This window comes from Pseudorasbora parva, chromosome 5 (genome assembly GCF_024679245.1).
Source record: "Pseudorasbora parva isolate DD20220531a chromosome 5, ASM2467924v1, whole genome shotgun sequence".
NCBI lineage: Eukaryota > Metazoa > Chordata > Actinopteri > Cypriniformes > Gobionidae > Pseudorasbora > Pseudorasbora parva.
The window spans coordinates 46,267,086-46,290,312 of record NC_090176.1 but is presented as its reverse complement, the minus strand read 5'-3'; the positions used below and the strand labels follow the sequence as shown (position 1 = coordinate 46,290,312).

Below are 23,227 nucleotides of genomic sequence, written 5' to 3'. Positions count from 1 at the left end.
GAGCGCAGCATCTTGGGAGATGTGGTCTTCTCATCACAGCCGGTGGAAAATAGGACTCGGGCAGAAATCACGTTCATGCATGCGGTTATTAACGTTACTGTAGTCTAAAGCAGAGCAGGGCCGAGTGTTATGGACCTGATCACAGCTGCTGGAGCGATTGTTAAACAAATACCCGCCTTGCGAATACCGGGACTTTTATTATGACGGGACGGGACTCATTTGCCGGGCGCCTGCACAGATCCGCTCTTCCGGTTATGATTTTGAGGTAATGGAGCTCTGTTTATCATATTAGATACATTTAAGTGTGTTTAAAACGATGTTATGACTTTACTCCGTGCGTTCAGTTGTTCACACCTCTAAGAGTAAAGCGCTCCTGCCAAATAAAAGCCGAAACCGAGGGTAACGCAGATATGACGCAATTGACAGGCGACTCTCTCAAATGCAATGCTGAAACATCCCTGTCCTTAGTTAAAATAGCAATTTTCTCACAATTTACAAATAGTTGGAAACATCTGGGATATTGTAGGTACTCAACTGAACAAAATATATAACACTGGCCTAGTGGTTTTTGGATATTTTACTGCAAAAATACTACATAGTTCACCTTTAAATAAATGTTTTTTTATTGGCCATGGACCACCACAGTTCCTATAATATTGACTTTTTTCTTTCTTGTTTGGTCGTCTGTGAGCGTGGGATGGTAATTGCTCCCACAGATCTCTACAGGAGGGGCAGAAATATCTAATCCCCTAAAGATTTCACATGCTCCACGGCCTACCCTCCGTCAGCCGACCCCTCCTTACCCATCTCATGGCTAACAGGACACGGCAGCTTCACAGCCAAAACTGCCCCTCACCAAACAAACCTCCGCTTTCCAGAGCGAACCCACACAAAGCTGAGTAATCTTGGACTGAATGTCCTCAATACAAACAAATATTTACAAGAGCTACCCGTTTGACATCACCCTTTCTTGGAAAAACGATTCATTTACTTCACGATTCACAAATAAATACAGATTAATGCTGCGGGCGTGCATGCTACGTGTTCTTCACACGTACAGCGCTGTTTACTGATGATTGACAGTGCAGGCTGTAATTGTCTCCGTCTTTCCCACAGTGAGTTTGGTGTGTGTGTGTGTGTGTTTATGTTTTGCTCTGGAAAATTTTCCCTCAATAAAGGGGAAGTGTGTAATTTCTGCTCTACTAGTTTCCTAAATTCTGGTCTGCCATTGGTCAGACTTCTGTCTGTCTGTCTGTCTGTCTGTCTGTCTGTCTGTCTGTCTGTCTGTCTGTCTGTCTGTCTGTCTGTCTGTCTGTCTGTCTGTCTGTCTGTCTGTCTGTCTGTCTGTCTGTCTGTCTAATTAGTAACTGATGTATTAGTCATTGTATTAGGGAGACTCCTCTTGAAATCTGAATAGCAGTGGACACAATACAGCAGATGTATGCCAGTGCCTCAGCTGACCACTAGTGATTGGTTCACTGTTGTTTCTCTTGTTTGTTATGCGGTGTGATGGCGTCCCTCAGGAGCCAGTGTTAATAGTGGTGTGTGGGGTCCTGCCCAAAGCTAGACTGGTTAAACTCAGCCTGATCTGCCAGCAATTTGATTTCATCTGCAACTAAGTCTGGAAACCTGTACATTAATTTCTACTGATTTGGGAACCAATCACAGACTGGCTTATCCACCTGGTGCGATATTGGCGGGTTTAACATGATGACTGATAGAGAAGCGATGTGTCGTTGCCTGTTGATCACGCCACTTGTGGTCTGATTGGTTGAAGGACTGTCCAATTGCGTACAGAGTCATTTAATGCTTGTAATGCTTGTCAGTAGAAAATACAGAGCAGACTCCATAGGGCCTACATCAATGTTCAATCTTAAATTGAGCTTGGTCTGGTGATAGCCAGACCAGCCCACAGCACTTCCTGTACAGCTACGAGAGGAGGAGGACTGAGGTTACTATAGTTAGCTGCAGCAGGTTGTTTTGTTGTCTAGCTGGAATGTTTCCTGTGGGTGAGGACAGCGTGTTTCCTGTGCTGTGTGTGTGTGTGTGTGTGTGTGTGTGTGTGTGTGCGCGCATTTTCTCATGATGCTTACAGTCAGCACCCATGTTGACATCCGGCCCATTCACAGCTGACCAGCACCGGGGAACAGTCCGTTCTGAGAGAGTGCTTCTATTTATATCCTCCTTCACAGGACTTTGTTGAATTCAATTCTTGTCATGCATGCGCACACTATCACACACACACACAATTTTTTGTGGGATAACGTGTGATTTCTGTGCCACTAGTGCCACCAAATGAAATTGCTGTCTGTCTGTCCATCTATCCATCTATCATTCTATCATTTTATCTCCCTCTACATTTATTTTTACAACACATTTTTTTTTTGTAAAACTAGAATGCTAAAACTAGATTTTGGAAATGTCTATAGAACTCATACAAATGATAATGTATGGCGTGAGGAAAGTTGATATTCACTGATAATCCCTCCCCCCGGCAACGCTTGGAATCTAAAATGGTGCATTGATGGTCACACCAGGATCGATGTCAATGACAACAAATGCCATTGGTCTGTCAAAACTGAATGTGGCGGCCAGCTCAAATATGTGGAATGGAGAATACAAGAGAGTCGCAGCAAAGGGAAAGATTTGCAATAAATAATTACATTTTTTTTTGTTTCTTGTACAAAGGTATCATGCAACTTTTCCCTGAGCATTCAGTCATCATAATTGGGAATTTGGGGGGACTTTTCATCAATCTCTTCTGATAAACTAGGATTTCTGATGAGCTAAAAAAAAAATCTGAAATTTAGTTTTTTTGTTTGTGGACCTCGCCTAAAAGCTTGAACAATTAGAAACCAATAACTAACAAATTTGTACAATAACAGTATGTTGGCTCATAAAGTGACGCATACAGTATGTGTGTGCGCTGGAGCAGATGAATTTGTCTCGTCGAGGAAGGAGCTTGATGTTCTCTCCTCAGGGCTCCATGTCACACAGCTTTCGCCAAATGAAAACATGGTCGACGCTCAAGGGGACAGTAAATCTACCTCCTTTAATGGAGGACGTGTTCATATAATGTCCTGTGACAAGTCTGCCCACAGACGTGTTATTTAATACCTGTCGGCAAAGAAAAGAACAGCCTCTCCCTTATATCTCACCTCATCTGTCTTTCAGTCTTTATACACTATGCATTCACTTTAATTTAAACCTGAAAACAACAAGAGATGATGTTGAGGTGTTCAGGACATTCATTAAGCAGTCCCCCACTGCTGGTTATGGGGTTGTGACCCGTCTGGCCTTTAAATTTCAAGCAGCTCTCGCTCCTGACACATTCACCCCTGTGCTAATTCTGCTCATTGCAGTGGTGGCGCATGCAGGGAGGATTGAAGAGTGAATGTATGCACTCCCGGGCTCTTCGCTTAACCCCCGCCTACAGGCCACCCTTTTGCCATTTTCTGGGTACGGATTTTATAGACGTACCAGCCTGGTAACCACGGGAACTATGTTAAGTGGGTTGGTTTTAAAGGCGTAGGTTTATTTACTTTACACAAATGTTTTTTTTTTTTACCACTAGGGGTTTATAAATAAAGTACCAAGTAAAGATTTTAATGGCAAGGTATATGTTTATAAGTGTGTGTGTGTGTGTGTGTGTACAGTCGGTACAGAAAGTATTCAGACCCCCTTCAACTTTTCACTCTGTTATATTGCAACCATTTGCTAAAATCTTTTAAGTTCTTTTTTTCTCATTAATGTACACACCGCAACCCATATTGACAGGAAAAAGACAGAATTGTTGACATTTTTTAAAATTTATTAAAAAAGAAAAACTGAAATATCACATGGTTCGAAGTATTCAGACCCTTTGCTGTGACACTCATAAGCCCCTTTCACACTGCACGTCGGACCCGCAATATTCCCGGAACATTGCCGGGTCGCCTTCTGTGTGAAAGCAACCACGTCCCGGATTGATTACTGAATTGAACCCGGGTCGGGGACCTAGTAACATTGCAGGATTCGACCCGGGACGAGCGCTGTGTGAACAAAAGCCAAAACTAATGCTGCAACGTGTACGTAGTTATGGTGCGACTCCTAGAGCTTGTTTTTTCAATAATACAACCCTGCAGTGCCAGAAGAGCTAGTCGGTGTTTTAAACGCAGAGAGTGTTCGTATACAAAAGAAACTAAAATTAAACAAGCAGAAATGTGTGCAAACTGGACACAAGTCGAGACCACGGAGCTCCTTACTATCCGCGCTGAAGCTGAGATCGCTCCCCGTTATACGTCTCATCAGGATGTCACGTGTCAACTCGATCCGGGACCGTTACGGGTTGTGTATGAAAGCGCACATATTACGGTATTTCGCTGGCAGTGTGAATGGACCAAATCTAGCGGCCCGGGAACAAATGCTGGGTCGCATTATCCGTGTATTTGCCGGAATCGCAGTGGGAAAGGTGCTATATATTTTACTGAGGTGCTGTCCATTTCTTCTGATCCTCCTTGAGATGGTTCTACACCTTCATTTGAGTCTTCATTTGAGTTTGATTATACTGATTGGACTTGATTAGGAAAGCCACACACCTGTCTATATAAGACCATACAGCTCACAGTGCATGTCAGAGCAAATGGCAATCATGAGGTCAAAATTCAAAATTTCCTAAGAGCACATAATCCTTAAATAGAAGACGTTTGGGACGACCAGAACCCTTCCTAGAGCTGGCCTTCCGGGCAAACTGAGCTATCCGGGGAGAAGAGCCATGGGAAAAGAGCTAAAGAAGAACCCAATGATCACTGTGGATGAGCTCCAAATATGCAGTCGGGTAATGGGAGAAAGTTGTAGAAGGTCAACCATCACAGCAGCCCTCCACCAGTCGGAGCTTTATGGCAGAGTGCAAGACACATGAAAGTTTGCTAAAAAACACCTCATTCACAACTTAAATGATTTTAGCAAATGGCTGCAATATAACAAAGAGTGAAAGATTTAAGGGGGTCTGAATACTTTTTGTACCAACTGTATACAATGATTAGGCATAACATAATGACCACTGGCAGGTGAAGTGAATAACACTGATTATCTCTTCATCAGTGCACCTGTTAGTGGGTGGGATATATTACGCCACATTCACACGGGGCGTAGGCATTAACACTTGACGGAGGGCGTGGCTGAAGCTGGGTGCTGACGCGATCGTCATAGTGACAACAGCCAATCACATTAACTTACTTGCCGCTTGGACCACAACACAAAAAAGCGCCTTTTTATGACAGCTAGTCTGAGAGACGAAATAGATGCCAATTTGTTTGTTTGTGCAAATGCGATTGCTCATAGTTGTCATAGTTGACAAGGGCCAAATTGTGACGGCTAGACCAGTGGTTTTGAAACCTGTCCTGGAGGCACCCCGGTGCCGCACATTTTGTGTGTTCTTCATTTATCATACCTGATTCAACTCAACAGCTCATTAGTAGGGACCGCAATAACTAAATATATATATTTAAGTTAATTATAATATGTAAGTTAATTATTCCTGTAATGCAAAGCATAATTTTACAGAAATTAATACTTTTATTCATGGATGCATTAAATTAATGAAAAAATAGACAGTAAAGACATTCATAATGTTAAAAAAGCTTTCTATTTCAGATATATGCTGTTCTTTTGAATCCTGAAGAAAAGGCTTTTCTGCTCTAACTTTGGGGAAAATATGCAGAATGAATTTAAACATGTTCAAATGGATTAACTGGAGCTGAGAATGTCTCACAACTTTGAGTTGTGTCGTGACAGCAGCTAATTATATTTTACTCACCTTGGCTTTTGACCTCGTTGAGTCAAACACAGTGTTTTGAAAAACTTGTAAATAAGGCCTCCTTTTCTAATAATGTCATGTCAGAGCCAGGGAGGAGGTGGGGGACAACTTGGAAACTTCTGTCAATGATCAACATAGATGTTAAGAGTCTTCTCTTTAACTGTAGCCCTGTGTGAGGCACCGGTTAAACTTTGACCTGGGAAAAAGCGTGAAGGAAAGAAAAACAATGTCGGGCTCCTAGCACGCTGCATGTTGTCCGACGATCGCATCCCCCCAGGAGAACCTCGCTGAAAAGTGTGTGTGAGAATGCATGTGTTTCCTTTCCATGGCTAACAATGCAGCTCAGGAAATATGTCAGAACAAAGGCCAGACATCCAGGCTCTTGTTCTCAGTGTGCACTGCTGAGGAGGGCTGGGATACACTCATGGGCAGAACCGTGACTGTACATGCATGAATCCAGTTCGGCTGTATGATAAAAGTGAAGCTGGATTTGTTGACACCTGGAGGTTCTTTTTAGACTGGTGGGACAATCCTCCCAGAAGGCTGTGCGATGTCCCTTTGGACGGTGAGTTGCTTGTTGACCTCTCTAACTCTCCATATGGGCGACATGGAGCGATACAGACTTAAGATTAGTGAGAATTCATGTCAGAATGTGCAACAAAAAAAAACGGTAACACGTTATTTTACAGTTTTGTTTCAAATGTATTCTGTTCCTGAACCTACACCTAAAACTAACCTCATATTACCAGTACTTTCTTGGGTAATACATACTGTAAAATAAAGTGTAATCAAAAAAGACGTTTACTTCATGCATAATATACAGTGGTCCAAAAGTCTGAGACTATATTGAAAATCTAGAATTTTTTTTGTAATCAAGGACATAAATGAATCAAGAAAATAATTTCATGATCTGCGTGATTTCTATATCACTTATCTAAAAATTATCGTTACATTTTTTTAATACAGGTTATGAGATGTTCTTGCAGACTGGAAATTTAGCTTTGTCATCACCGTGATAAACACTTAAAATAAATAAATAAATAAAAACATAAATCATACAATATTACTCGTTTCACTTTATTTAAGGTCAAATTAATGCAGTTCTAGCAGCTTTTTTTAATTCGTTTTTTATCTCACCAACCCCAAACCTTTAAATGGTGGCGTACATTTTTATATTGTATTGAAAATTGCTGTTTTCATTTAGAAACGGGGTTCTTACGATCATGGAAAACATGGAAATATCAGATTTATATTTATTTTCTTGTCTAGTCATGGAAACGAATAAAATCTTAAATCATGGAATCGTTTAGAAAGTTCTTGAGTGAGAATTCATTTTCCTGCTTCTGCTCTGCTGTAAAATACTAAACACAGCTAGAGATTGCTATTGTGTTGAATCAAATTTGAGTCATTTTTTATAATGAATTGGTCAAAACGATTCACAGAATGGTCTGAATTATTTATTAGCACATTAATCTGAATCAAAGGCATTTTAAAAATCCATATGGAGATTCAATGAGTTTAGAAAAGAATGCCTTTTTTATTAGTGGTCTCAGACATTTGGACCCCACTATAGTCTCGGAGTATAGATTTATTAAGGCATTTCATTTATTAGATTTATTAATTTTGTTGTGTTTTTATGTATATTATTGAGTTTACTAAATTGTGTTTTTAGACTATGGTTGACGTGGTAATGGTTCATGTAGTGTTATTTCAGTATGACCCATCACATTACAAAACGAAGTCTGCAACTGTGATAATCCACATTTATACCACAGCCCCTCTGGCTGTATTTTTCAGCTCTTGTCTTATCTGATTATGAATGTGGGTTAGGAAAAACATTGTAACCGGCACGGGTCCAAGTCTCGGCTTGTCAGACGGGACAGGTGGAACTACAAACCAGTGACGATGTTCCTGTTTACTACTACAGCCAATCCTGTACAGATTGCAACAGTCTGGAATCATTGTTTATGTGTTTTTTGCTGGAGGTCATGAGTCATTTTAGTCTTTCTAAATGCGTTTGTTTCTGAACGGGGTGACTCTGGTGTCAGCTTAAGATTTCCAAATTACTCAAAATTGATTTCTGGCTGCTGTTAAGTGGAAAAAGGATTTTCCAAAACAATTCAAGTTGAATTAATGGTGCCTCTAGGATAAAATAATAGGGTTTCAATCCCTTGTCAACTGTTTTTAGTTTTGTTGTTGCTTTCTAGCACCTAGAGTTGAACATATGTACCCGCAAAAAGGACACCATACCAATCATGATGTTATTTAGGATGTTATTTATTCCAGTGCACTGCAAAATGTTCTTTTAACAAATGTAAAAAGTAGCTTGAACAAAAAGTAGCTTGTTTGTAGGAGTCAAGAATACTCGAAGCATGTTTATAGAACAAATGTAATGCCAAATGGAAAACAACAACAAAAACAAACTAAAAAAATAGTTGAATTGCACTAATTGAAAAAAAGTGTATATATATATGTATTGAGTTTTAATGCATTGTATTGTTTGGGGTTGCCTTTTATGGGCTGAAATTCAAAATAGTTGTATATTAAAATTGTGCATTTTGCAATTCAAAATCTGTAATCTCTTGCTCTGCTCTTTTTCAACAAGTGCTTTCATTTCAATTCAATTGAACAAGCTTTTTTGTCCCAAATTCTTTTGGCATTATTTTCGTTTTTTGACCTCACTTAGATACTCAGGTATTTGTTCAAAACCTGTTCAAATGTTGTCCCAACTTTTCCAAATTGCGTCATCTAAACAATGTTTTGCAAGGTCCTAACATGCATAACATCTTAAAAATAATTGTGAAAACTATTATTAAAAAATATAATTGGTTTACATTTTACTGGCTTAATTTATGCTGCTGCTGTAGTATAGCTGTCATATATTACAGATTTCATATTTTTACCCAATTAGTTGATCTCGTTAGCTATGTTTCCATCTATCTATTTTTATGTGCATCTTGGTTTATAGTGATGATAAATATGCTTTATGGAAACGCCAAAAGGCTCAAATTGATGAGCTCAATTGAGTTGGACAAACTGTTTTATCCGATAAGTATATTATGATGGAAAATAAACTATGATGGAAATTTACTGAATCAGTTCCCGCCTCAGAAAGGAAGATACGTTTATTATTTTTTTTGTATTGTGTTTCATCTGCATGCTCTGAGGCGTAATTTATAATATATTAGATTGTTATACACAGTGACTTCTCCTACTGCAGAAAATAAACATTTTCTTAATGACATTATTATTTATAGTGCCAGTTTATCAGGAAGTGGCTTCTGCTCACTGGATTGTTTTATGTGATATTCCAATTTTGCGCGCAAGTTAAATTGACAACTTGGATGGAAACAAGCTATTGTGTTTGAGATTTGCGGTGAGGTATATGTGCATCATAGTGTGAAGGGTTTGATTGCATTTACCTTTTGGGGATAATATTTGCCAGTTTTAAAGGTGCAGTAAGCGATTTTTGAACAAAAACTTTACTGAAAAGGAATTGGACCGAGCACCACAACAGACATATAGCCAATCAGCAGTAGGGTGATGTTTTGAAGAAAGACTGTAGAGAGAGAGAGAGATGGCTGAGAGACATTACAAACCAGAAAAGGTCAGAAGTTAGAGAGGTTAAAGAAGGTTATGATCAGGCTGGAGCTGTAGGACCCACATTAATATTTCTTTCAAGCACTGGAACAGGAAGGCATAAAAATGGACGTTTTTGCTATGTTTCACAGAACCAATAATGTCTTTTTTTTTTGTCCAGAGGTGCTGTTGTTGGCGACTAACAAACAACTATTTCCTTTTTTGGGGGGCAATGAAGGGGAAGGGTGTGTTTGTTTGGGCTGATTTAATTTATTGAGTGTTAAACAATGATTCTGAGAAATCGCATGCTGCCTTTGTATAGTTACTTTGTGTAGCTACTAAGAGCTACAGAAAATGAAAAGTTCCCAGAACGCTCTCTGTGCAAGTAGGTTGTCACGTTGGTTATGTTGACGGAAGTTAGCCTGTTTACAGGTGCTGCGTAATATCATTGCGCCGCTGCACCCATGGAACATCAGCAAAGTTCCTGGATCATTACGCAGGATTGACTGTATAGGCTGACTAAGTTTTTATTTTACAGTGTAGGTTATATGGTCATATTTGATTATTACTGTAGTTTGTGGATCATTTGTAGATAAGTCCTAATAATCAGTGTGTTTTTAACAATTTTATACATTTAAATTGCTGTGTAATTTGAAGGACAAACAAAAACCTTTTACATTGGGTGAAAGGAACTTTAAACAACAGTCCTGTCATTAGGACTTTTCCCCGCATTGTCTTCCTAGTCCATTAACATCAATTGCCACTAGTCGTGTTGGTTGGTCTGAGGAAATAAGCTGCCAATGTACAAGAGATCACCGGCAAAGGTTAGAAGCACAGACCATAACAAAGAGTCAGATGACAGATCCACGAAAAGCCGGAGGGCTTTGAAGGTGCTGTGCACGGCTTCGGCACAACTGTTTTGATGTGTCTTGATGGCTTTGTGTTGTGAATGTCTCGAATTCCTGGTCACAGTGCCTGCAGGTCATTCAGAGGGTCTATTTAACCCTCAGGATGGTCTTTATGTGCACTTCACACTATAGGAGCCCACAAGTGAAGCGTGTCTGCACAAGTGAGGCATGTCTCCTCAGTCGGGTCCTGCTGGAGGTTCTCCGTCTGTGTAGAAGAGGCTGTTATTTTGATCCCTTCACTAAGTCTCTGGATGATATTGCCGAGCTACTGTCCAAAACAGTGACCTTTGCAATTGCTCTTTGGAAAGAGGTGGTACGGCTTCTGTTTCCTCTAGTCTTTAATGAAAACTGACATGGAAATATTTCTGGATCAACAATGACGCAAATATTTTCTGATCAACAATGATGCAGCGCTCAATGCAATGTGTAGTGTGTGTGGGTGTGCACATATATCAAATTTAATGTTATACTTCCTTATTTGTCACTGAGACTTTTGTTTCAGAACAAAAAAAATCGATTTGATTCATTAAAAGAGTGGAGTATTATCTCTGTCTTCAGACAGTACATGTTTATTCTCTTCACTGTTTTGCTCTTTCTTTCTCTTTAATAGACAGACACGGTATTATCTCTCATAATAGCATTAATATGATATTTGTTTGTGTGATTCAAAGTCATCCATGGAGGTTATAGTGGGACGGGCTCTTCCCTCTTTATCTCGGCTTAATGCTTCAGTCACGGGCCAAAACTCTCAGCCCCTGGCAATGTGCGGCACACTGCTATGTTCCAGCTAGGAGAGTAATGGGATTAGCTATCTCTTACATAAAATACTCCCCTGGCAGCAGTGCATGCCCCTCGGCCATTCATCAATGTGGAAAGACACACTAGTTATGAATACAGTGGAACCAGAATGCACTGGAGAACAAACGCAGATCTCATAGCAGTGCAGTAAATGAGTTAAGAGCGCAGAAGAGCAATGTGTTTTGTTTTCACAGGCACAGTATTGATGATCTTCAAACATTCTGCTTAGAGTTCATTCTAGTTTCAATCTTTATTTTTGCCTAAACGTGATACTTTATAACATTCGCCAACTTTTTTCTTTGTTTTTATGACAAAGCAGTGTGTGTTTGCATTTATAACCCAAGTATATTGTGCAAGTAATTGTCAGCATTTTCTGACACCTCCCATGAGGAACAGCCAGACCTCACTCAACAATGGATGGGGTTTGAATGAGGGATGAGAGAGATTTACTCCCTGAGACCCTCAATGGCTTTTTACTGCTTCATTCCCTTTTTTCTTAATGGAGAGGATATGCAAGCACAACCTTCATTAAACGCGTAGATGATTACATGGCGGTCTGGGGGTCGAGCCTGCATGACCCCATTATGCCCCGTTCTTTCAAGCATTGTCCCTGTGGGGAAATCCTCGGGAGCTGATTAGAAACACCCTCCATTAGAAATGAGGGCCACAACATGTCACAATAACCACATGGACATTAAAAAAAAAAATCTGCTTTCAAAATGCTAGGTGGAATGATTTATTTTAGTTAACTTTTGTATTTTATATATTTATTTTTTATACTTTATTTTTTATAAAATTTTACTTCATTTCATTATTTCAGGTTAATTTCAATTTCTTTTCAGTGCAATGATTTTTCTTTTTATTTATTTAATTGTATTTATTAATTATTATTTTTTTTTTTTTCATTCCTCAGGAGTTGATTATAAACACTCTCCAATAAAAATAAGGACTAAAACATACACAGATTAAAAAAAGTAACCGTTTTCAAGACGCTATATTCGCGGTATCAATGTAATGATGTTAGTTTTTTGCATTTTTTTTGGGGTTCTAACTGATTTTTTTCATCCTCATTAAAACAAGAAAGTGAGCTAGATGCTAATTCCGTATCTGCTCTGACAGATTCAGTGAGTGAGTAGTTCGCTAGACAAATTAAAACTGTTAATTTGTGAGATCTTTTTTTGTATGAGATTAAGATTTTTAACAGATTAATTTGTTAATCATTCTGAAGTAGTGGCCTTAAAGAGATCCTATGGCCTTAAAGAGACATTAATTTTCTAGCACAAAATGAAAAGAGGTTCTACAGCAAAATAATGTGAGTTAAATCATGTAAATTGTATTCTAACAGACTAAAAATTAAATGACAAACTTGTAAATGATCATGATTTGAGCTGGAAACGCTGGCTGGCATATTGGAATGTTCCTTATTGAGGATGAATCTCCGTTAGGCTGTATGCTTGAGTTCCCACACTCTCTCTGATTAGCTTTCGTTCAATAGTGGGCTTAAATAAGCACTTGTTCAGGTGGAGGAAGAGACCCCATGAGCCATCTTAGAGCTTTGATAAGACACTGGCACCAAATATCCTGAGTGAAGAGAGTTGAAGAGGATATTCTTCCCTGTTTTCCTCCTCTTTTGCCTTTTCTTTCCCTCCCTTTCCCTTCCTTTGTGCAGATTCTTAAAGGCCCACACAGAAATGTTCAATTTCAAGACAAAAGGAGTCCAATTAAAGCTTTATTGTGGGGCTAGTGCGGCCCAGGATACTTTGGCTAATCCTGCTACCCCTCCTCCTATTTTCTTTTCTCCCTCTCTCTCAGTTGGAGAGTGTTCAGTGGAGATAAAATTATGTTTCGGCTCATGGTAGGCCATTTCGGGATAATCGGCATTGGCTGATGATAACACGATCATTAGGCCGATTAACAGAAGTAGTAGTTCCCCCTTCCATGCGCCTCAAAATCAATGAATAATTCACATGTTACTATTGTGTGTTTTGAGTAAATATTGTGTAAAATAAGTAATGTAATTGCTATTTTACACATTATGCAAAACGACAAAAAACGACATTAAAATATTGTTCAATCTATTCACAATATTCAATTTTCATAGAATCAGTTTAGTTGCTTTGATACTTTTATTTTAGTATTATTTATATTCTATAGTATTCATTAATATTTCAAATTGGCTTTTATATATTTTAGCTCATTTTAATTTTAGTTAGTCATTTTACTACTTTTTTATTTTATTAGTTTTTGTTTTTCTTTAAATAAATCTATTTAGCTTTAATTTATTTGTATTTATTTATGTATTGTGATATTCATTGTGAGGAATTTTGTGTATAGTCTATTGAGAAATTATTGTTACTATTTGATATGTTATCTAGCCCTGTTATCCTCCCTACTCTCTCATCAGTTATCATCCACTGAAAAGCCTTTATAAGTCTAATACTAGTGTTTAAGGACCATCCGATATCCTTGTCTTACCAACAAGTGTGAATGTCAGCAATGTTTGCGTTATAAATACTCATGCATACCGGTATGTTACTGTATTTTTATGCATGGATTAGGTTTTCAACGGCAGCTTTGATGGAATCTGGGTCCTTTGAATGAGAAATTTCTATTAGTTAGTTAGACGCTTGTCATGTGTCGCCATTTGTAGACTGTTCAATCCTCGGAATGGCTTTAGGATCCAATAGGAGGAGGTGAAAGGGTGATTGATTTCATCAGTCACTGATGTTATGTTGAAGGTTTGCATTTGTTTGTATATGTAAAAACTGCTACATTTGTGTATTAATGTGCAGATAGTGATATTGCTTTGGTTTAATATTATTCTTACTCTAGTATACACTAGAATCCTATAGATGCTGCCTAGAGTGTTTCAAAGCAGTCGCTCAGCATATCATGTGATGTCATGGTGCTTGGTTTGCCAGACCTCAACATTCTTGTACTGACATAGCTATGAAATATGGGAGAGAGAGTTAAAATGCAAAATTAAACCTCCTTTTTGCTGTGCACAGAAAACGGGTCTGCAAAAGTTATTCTAGAGGGAGTTATTCATTTTCAACAGTGAATAGCATGTATGGGAGTGTAGCACTGGCTCATGGTGCAGTATCTATAAAAAACATCAGCCGTAGGGCACACTAACACACACACACGCACGCACGCACACACACAATCTAATTTGATTACGCACAGCCACTCTCACCGTTTCCCCCCAGCATGCTGAGCAAGCTCAACTGATGGATATTAAAGGCTGTTCACATCCTTTACCTCATGTCTTTGTTAGTCGATTTCAATTAAGCAAAAAAATTGGGCTAAATTGCAATGATAAAGATATCTTTGGGTTCAGTATCACTGCTTCCAAGTGAGGATGCGTAGCCTATATCTTCCCACAACCTGCAGTGCGGCATAGGGCTACTTCATCTGCTATTGCAGTTTTTTGGTGACTGTGGAGTACATTTGATTATACTGATCGCTTGGTTTTTCATGTTCAAGAAACCAGTTTGAGATGATTTGAGATTTGTGACATGGCGTGATATACATGGACATGGTCAGCACTCAGACAGGCTGTGGCGTATAAACGATGCTCAATTGGTACTAAAGGTCCTGGTATGCCAAGAAAATACCCCTCACACCATTACATCACCACCACCCTGAACCATTGATGCAAGGCAGGATGAATCCATTATTTCATGTTGTTTACGCCAGATTCTGACTTTACCATCTGAATGTTGCATAAATCCAGACCAGGCACTTTTTTTCCGATCTTCTATTGCCCAATTTTGATGAGCCGGTGTGAATTGTATCCGCAGTTTCCTGTTCTCAGCTGACAGGAGTAGCACCGGTGTGTCTTCGGCTGCTCATAAGATTGAGGTTGTTCGTTCAGAGATGCTCTTCTGCAGACCTTGGTCGTAGCGAGTGGTTATTTTAGTTACCGTTGGCTTTTTATCAGTGTAAACCAGCCGTTCTCTTCTGACATCAACAAGACATTTTTGCCCACAGAACTGCCACTCACTGGATATTTCTGAACCCCAAACCCTTAAATATGGCACTATTTGAGGGAACAGCCATTTGTAGTTGTGTCTGAAACCATAGTGAACGTAATTGAATGCACTCATTCAATCCCGTAATGCATCGCAATAATGAGTGCACAACCGATGTACGCTCAGAGAATGCCCATAATGCACTGTGAAAGTCGCACACTGAATTTATTCCCACGTCTGACCAGAAGATGGCGCCTGTAGCTGAATCATCCATATCCATTTTCCAAATCACTACTTTTCAAATGATTACTAAACAGCAAAACAAATTATGCAAAAGCAGCAGCCCCTCTGACGCACTTAGCATCCGAATTCACATACTCGTTTTCTTTCATTTCTTTAAATGGACTATTAGTGGTGTAATGTAGGGAGTTGTGAAGGTATAGAGGGCGATTTCGGGCCCATGTAGCCCATTCATGATATAGCATTTTTTTTACTGCCTTCAACCATTTAATTAATTTAAAACATGAACTATGTCTTCATTATTGTAGTATTTGTTGTACTGCCTTTAACTCATGATAATTTTAATACCATGGACAGTGCAGATGTGTGTTTGATTATTACCTCAGGGACCGTGTCAGCTAGTCTTACCGCTCGCTTCAGGGCCTCCTCTTTCCTTTTCATCATCCTAAACAATGACCATGAAACAATGAACACTAAGCACACTGAGTCTCTCCTGACTTCCCAGAAAAACCCTGGTTTCGAGGAACACACTCGCTTCTAGTTTTTTTTTCCTTCTTCTGCCCAAACAGGAAGTGTGTCTGTTCCCCACCCAGCTGTCTCCTGCCTTTTCATATCCGACACTGTCAGAGTGCTTTTGTCAAAAAGTGCGGATCACTCCATGCTTACTCGTGTGTCATGTGAGCGTGTGTTTGATGTCCACTTATCAGCGGAGATGGCAGCGTATCATTTATCTTTCTGTAATGGAAGATAACAGCTGTCAAAATGGCAATTTTTCCAGGTTTTGGATGAAAGTGTGAAATGTTCCCTGGAAAACAGGACACAGCAGAGACCCACCCAGGCCGAGGTTATGTATCCACACGTTTGCAGATTTCCCCCGATTTCATTTTTTCATTTCCCCCTCATAAAGCAAGCAGAGCCTCATCCTCTATGACTTTATGAGTAATACAGACATTGAGCGAACACATATCTGCATCTGATGGATATCTGTCTCCACTGATGAATATTTGTTTAGCTATTTTTTGTGAGGAACTAATTTAACATGGACATCTGCAGGGAGTGACATGGTTTGTGTTGAGATGATGCACATTTTAGGTGGTTATAGGGGGTCGGTCGAGGTAAACCTGTTTTAGGTTGGATAAACTATTCTCTCAGCCAGGCTCATATTAGACTCATCTATTTGACTAGTTTTGGGTATTTTGTATACTTGACAGCTGGTGACCAGCTAAACACCTGTTTGACTTAGCTGGTTTAAGCTGGTTTACCAGCCATGATGTGCAAAATCTACAGTATGTTTTATTTAGTTTTTCTCTCCAGCAAGTGAACAAATGCAATCTTCATACAAAATAAACACTGTTTGCCAGCAGCCATATCACCCTGTAGCCCAAGACTGGTTTCCCACTGAAGCTAAGCAGGACTGAGCCTAGTCAGTACCTGGATGGGAGACCAACTGGGAAAACTAGGTTGCTGTTGGTAGAGGTGTTAGTGAGGCCAGCAGGGAGTGCTCACCCTGTGGTCTGTGTGGGTCCTAACACCCCAGTATAGCGATGGGGACACTATACTGACTAAGAGCACCGTCTTTCGGATGAGACGTTAAACCGAGGTCCTGACACTCTGTGGTCATTAAAAATCCCAGGAAAAAGATTTTTTCGGAAAAAGAGTAGGGGTGTAACCCTGGCATCCTGGCCAAATTTGCCCATTGGTTTCTGTCCATCATGGCCTCCTAATAATCCCCATATCCTGATTGGCTTCATCACTCGGTCTCCTCTCCACCATACAGTCTTGTTCAAAATAATAGCAGTACAATGTGACTAACCAGAATAATCAAGGTTTTTAATATATTTTTTATTGCTACGTGGCAAACAAGTTACCAGTAGGTTCAGTAGATTCTCAGAAAACAAATGAGACCCAGCATTCATGATATGCACGCTCTTAAGGCTGTGCAATTGGGCAATTAGTTGAATTAGTTGAAAGGGGTGTGTTCAAAAAAATAGCAGTGTGGCATTCAATCACTGAGGTCATCAATTTTGTGAAGAAACAGGTGTGAATCAGGTGGCCCCTATTTAAGGATGAAGCCAACACTTGTCGAACATGCATTTGAAAGCTGAGGAAAATGGGTCGTTCAAGACATTGTTCAGAAGAACAGCGTACTTTGATTAAAAAGTTGATTAGAGAGGGGAAAACCTATAAAGAGGTGCAAAAAATGATAGGCTGTTCAGCTAAAATGATCTCCAATGCCTTAAAATGGAGAGCAAAATCAGAGAGACGTGGAAGAAAACGGAAGACAACCATCAAAATGGATAGAAGAATAACCAGAATGGCAAAGGCTCAGTCAATGATCACCTCCAGGATGATCAAAGACAGTCTGGAGTTACCTGTAAGTACTGTGACAGTTAGAAGACGTCTGTGTGAAGCTAATCTATTTTCAAGAATCCCCCGCAAAGTCCCTCTGTTAAAAAAAAGGCATGTGCAGAAGAGGTTACAATTTGCCAAAGAACACATCAACTGGCCTAAAGAGAAATGGAGGAACATTTTGTGGACTGATGAGAGTAAAATTGTTCTTTTTGGGTCCAAGGGCCACAGGCAGTTTGTGAGACGACCCCCAAACTCTGAATTCAAGCCACAGTACACAGTGAAGACAGTGAAGCATGGAGGTGCAAGCATCATGATATGGGCATGTTTCTCCTACTATGGTGTTGGGCCTATTTATCGCATACCAGGGATCATGGATCAGTTTGCACATGTTAAAATACTTGAAGAGGTCATGTTGCCCTATGCTGAAGAGGACATGCCCTTGAAATGGTTGTTTCAACAAGACAATGACCCAAAACACACTAGTAAACGGGCAAAGTCTTGGTTCCAAACCAACAAAATTAATGTTATGGAGTGGCCAGCCCAATCTCCAGACCTTAATCCAATTGAGAACTTGTGGGGTGATATCAAAAATGCTGTTTCTGAAGCAAAACCAAGAAATGTGAATGAATTGTGGAATGTTGTTAAAGAATCATGGAGTGGAATAACAGCTGAGAGGTGCCACAAGTTGGTTGACTCCATGCCACACAGATGTCAAGCAGTTTTAAAAAACTGTGGTCATACAACTAAATATTAGTTTAGTGATTCACAGGATTGCTAAATCCCAGAAAAAAAAAATGTTTGTACAAAATTGTTTTGAGTTTGTACAGTCAAAGGTAGACACTGCTATTTTTTTGAACACACCCCTTTCAACTAATTGCCCAATTGCACAGCCTTAAGAGCGTGCATATCATGAATGCTGGGTCTCATTTGTTTTCTGACAATCTACTGAACCTACTGGTAACTTGTTTGCCACGTAGCAATAAAAAAAATATACTAAAAACCTTGATTATTCTGGTTAGTCACATTGTACTGCTATTATTTTGAACAAGACTGTAAGCTGGTGTGTGGTGAGCGTTCTGGTGCAATATGGCTGCCGTCGCATCATCCAGTTGGATGCTGCACATTGGTGGTGGTTGAGGAGATTCCCCCCTTCAATGTAAAGCGCTTTGAGTGCCTTGAAAAAGCGCTATATAAATCGAACGCATTATTATTATTATTATTATTATTATTATTATTATTATTATTATTATTATTATTATAAGTTATTGTTATACATTACTACTTAGTTGAAAAGCTGTAATTTATACCATCTACAGCATAAAACATGTATTTGGGAAGTTTATATTAATACACTTGCAGATTTTTTAGTGTTTTAGAAAGAAGTCTCTCATGCTCACAAAGGCTGCATTTATTTGGTCAAAAAGAGAGAAATATTATTACAATTTAAAAGTACTTTTTACTATTTAAATATGCATGTAATTTACTCCTGTGATGTAAAACTGAATGTTCAACATCATTTCTCCATTCTTCAGCGTCACATGATCTTTCACAAATCATTCTAATATGATGATTTGCTGCTCAAGAAAGATTTCTTATTATTATCATTATGTTGAAATGTGCTGCTTCAAATTTTTGTGGATACCGTGCTATTTTTTTAATATTGCAGGATTTTTTTGATGAATAGAAAGTTGAAATGAACAGCATTTATTTGAATTGGAAATATTTTGTAACATTCTAAACACTTTTAATCAATTTATTATTATATTATTTATTATACAATTTATTTATTAGTTGTTCCTAAATGCTTTTGTTGGAGGTTTTGGAGAATCTTAATTTGAAAAGTGTGAAAAACTATTTTCTTGCATTTCACGCATTTGGCTTTTATTTGTGTCTTTGGTGCACTTTGATTTGTGCGTCTTTGAGTACTTCCAGAAAAAGGGCTGTTGTGTGGCATCCTTAATCAACAGTATCACCCCGTTTTTTTACGGTGTGCATATTGTGAAATTGATGCTGGCTGTGCTAGTCTGGCACAGAACCAGACTGACTCTATCTCCTGCAACCAGTCCGGTCTGAAACCAGCGCTGAATTAGTCACAGTCCACGCAGTATCCTATTCTAATACTGTACCCCCTCCATTGTTGGTTTTCCCCTGTGTTCCCCCAAAAAAGAGACTAACTAAATCTGTTCTGTCTCAATAAAACAGGCATTCATGCAGAAGATTAAAGGTGTTTAATCGTAGGCACACGCCGTGTCCTCTTCCAGCTTTGTAATGTGATAGATGTGATAGATGTATGCTGCATTTAACTGAGAGGAAATTGATACAGTGGACTATAGCAGCAGAAAAACACAGCTTGATTTGCACAAGAAATGCATGCAAATACCCATGATCAATTTTCTATATCATTGTAATCAACATGTATTCTTACTTCACTGAGCCCCTTGTTTGTGCCTTAAATTATTACATTGATTAATAATACATTGTTAGCTAGCTGTGTGCTTTGTATATGCACATTTCTGAAATGCATAACTTGGAGAGGATCTCCTCTGGTAACAAATGCCTTTAAATTGTATGGTAGATGCACCTTTACTGTGAAGCTGCTTTGAAACAATATGTATTGTGAAAAGCGCTATACACTATATCACATACAAATATACCAGACAATTATGATGCCTTAATTTGATATTTCCTGCTTTGAATACTGATGAGTGATTGTTGTATTATGGGATGGCACCGTTCTCTGAACGTCCTCTGAATCATTGGCCGTATTTGTCATGTGGTAAACTGAGGCATCAGCTGTTTCTCCTCAATTCTTCATCTACTATAAAAACCCTGTTTGTTTTGACCTTTAGATTTAAGACTCTATATAATCTTTCTGCATCCGTTTGTGGCTAATATATATTTCATCTACTGCTCTGTTAGTTCATGTCACTCTCTCCATGAGCATAATGCACCCGTCAGATGTGCCTGCGGGTCTGTTGTGATTGTGAAATGTGTTATTCTTAATATTCGTAATGGGAACGTTTACTCAGACAGGCAGAAACGTCCCACAGGGTCAAGAGCAAGCCCATTTTGCAATTTGTTCGAGCTAGTCAATCTTAATTATGCTGCTCCTTCCTGTCCTAACAGGATCTCCCTGGGGTGCTGTGGTCCATTTCATCTGCTCATTTTTACATGTCATTTTCCATTGTTCCCGTGGATGTGATGTTATGGCATCTTGGATCAAAATGATGCGTCTGCAATAGGACTGGATGATATGGGTATTTATATTTTGCTTAAAGAATAAGGAGACCATTTTCCAACCTTGAAGATTTTGCAGTTTTGCATTAGGACATTTTCTCGTCAGTTAAGTACATTTTCCCCTGCAATTTCCATTACGGTAATGCAACGTATCATCATTTACTGCTACCCACACACACGCACACAAATATATCACACAAATATATTACACAAATAATATATTTGTGTTTTTACAACTATAGATAAATGTTTTGTAAACTTCAGTAGTAAAAAATAAAGTTTGTAAGTTCAGTTCATTCTCACAAATTAGTTTAAATAATCCGTTTGAATCATCACCGAATAATGGTAAAAGATATATGGTCCATATAGGAGTGATAAAAATAATAATCACTGTTCTCAGTAATGAAGCTATGTTAAAATCCTGATTATTTTGTATTATTACATTTAATCATGTTGAATGGTTACAACAGATTCACCATCATACAGTTGGCTATATACAAACATATAATATAAACAGCAATATTTATCTATGTATATTTTCCTCTGATGAACAAAATAGAGAAAAAAGCACTCTATCATAATTTTTGTGAATCTTTATTGAATAATTCAACAGATTCTCTATTCTATTCTATTCTATTCTATTCTATTCTATTCTATTCTATTCTATTCTATTCTATTCTATTCTATTCTATTCTATTCTATTCTATTCTATTCTATTCTAAAACCAATGGAAAAATTGTTAGAAAATGAAATTCTTATTACACACAGAAAAAAAAATGTCTCCAATTGAAAATGTTCTAGTGACTGATCAAATCTACATTTTTCAGTTGGCCAAATTGAATTTCTGTAAATTTATGCAATTTAATTCAAAGAAATTCAATTTGGCCAGCTGAAAAATGTAGATTTGATCAGTCACTAGAACATTTTCAATTGGGGCCTGATTATTATTAAAACATGTTTACAGTGTAGCGTTTATGCACATCACTTACATCAGAAAGGATCTATTTGTCATTTGAGATCACCAGAAAGTTATCAGTCAATGATAACTCCTTTTATTTACTCACCAACGGCACTTTTTATTTGTATTCAACACTTGTTGTGGTAATTTTGGTCTCGAGCACTGATCGCTTGTGTTTCTCTGTCGGTGATGAACGCTGTGAACCCCTTCCCAACACCCCCCCCCCCCCCCCCCCTCCATTCCTCCTCCTCCTCCTCCTCTCCGCTGCTTCTCATGGCTGGAAGTGCACTGCAGCATCCAGTGAGTGAGAGGCAGTAGCAACCCTCCGCACGCGCTCACATCAGGGGTACGCCGAACCTGAGTCGAGCGGTGGTCTCAGGGACGCCCCGTTGAGAGAGAACTGAGCGAGTGAATGAATGAATGAAGAGGCACTGGTAGTTTGACTTTGGATTCGCAGGCTGGCTCCCTTTATCCTTGTGACAGGACCATAATTGAATCGAGTGTGCTGGGATATCGTGCAAGGACGTTCAGGGTACGAGGAGACCAGGATGGCCCGTCTGAATTGGTGCTTGGCGGCTTTTCTCAACTGGGGGAAGTTCCTCTTCTTTTGCTTCTTTCCGCTTAAACTGTCCCGGACGGGGAAGGTAAACCGCAACCTCAAGTACAGTTGCATTAACCTCTTTTTGAACCATTGCTCTTCATGTTATATCACATATTGTTTTAGACTAGTTAGTGCATTTACTTGTTTGTTCTTGACCAGATGACACAGCACAATGTCAATCACTAATAGGACGCGTAGGTTTTTACAGCCTCAACACTCTGCTTGAGTGGATGTCCTTTAATATCTGGAGGTTGTTGTACCTTTGAAATATTGCAGGTTGTAAAATCGCCGTGTGCTTTTACAGCCACTCAATTGATTATCATAACAATGTGCTGCTTGTGTGCATGACTAAATTGTTCCTATTTCGACAGTTAGCTTGTAGAGCTCAATAAAAGTAAATTCTACCACAAAGGCCTACTGCATTGATCCCATATTTCCATATTATCTGTTTGCATTCACTTTAGACATAAAATGTTGTTGTTTTTTGGGATAAATGTCCCGCATGCTCTTACTAAATTGTTCTGTTTTACTACTAGTTGACAGCTCTGCGCTGTCTGGTTGGTTCCTTTAGAAATTGGTGTGCGGTTCTGTCTAGTATTGTAGTGCACGCTGAAAAATAATTTTCGCTCAGAAGTTGCTAGACAAACAATTACAAAGCAAGGCTTCAATATCAATGGTTTCAGAAATTGTTGGTGGAACTGTTTTGTGTTTTGAGGGACTGTTTTTTCCTATACTCCTACACTCTAAAAAATTCTGAGTAAAAAACAACCCAATGTTGGGTCG

The 23,227-nt window shown here is 38.9% G+C and overlaps 1 protein-coding gene across 7 annotated transcripts in view; it reads left to right on the top strand.

Moving 5' to 3' along the window:
• Positions 1 to 23,227, top strand: part of tns1b (tensin 1b) — a 288,631-nt gene that overhangs the window by 37,891 nt on the left and 227,513 nt on the right. Inside the window, exon 1 of one of the 7 annotated variants that reach the window (XM_067444491.1) lies at positions 6,066 to 6,362. The exons of 5 other annotated variants lie outside the window; for them this stretch is intronic. In XM_067444491.1, the coding sequence (XP_067300592.1) occupies positions 6,348 to 6,362 (15 nt within the window). In that variant the 5' untranslated portion in view covers positions 6,066 to 6,347. Of the gene's footprint in view, positions 1 to 6,065; positions 6,363 to 22,177; positions 22,488 to 23,227 lie in introns of those variants that run through there. One more of the 7 variants, XM_067444484.1, reaches the window with a different exon arrangement.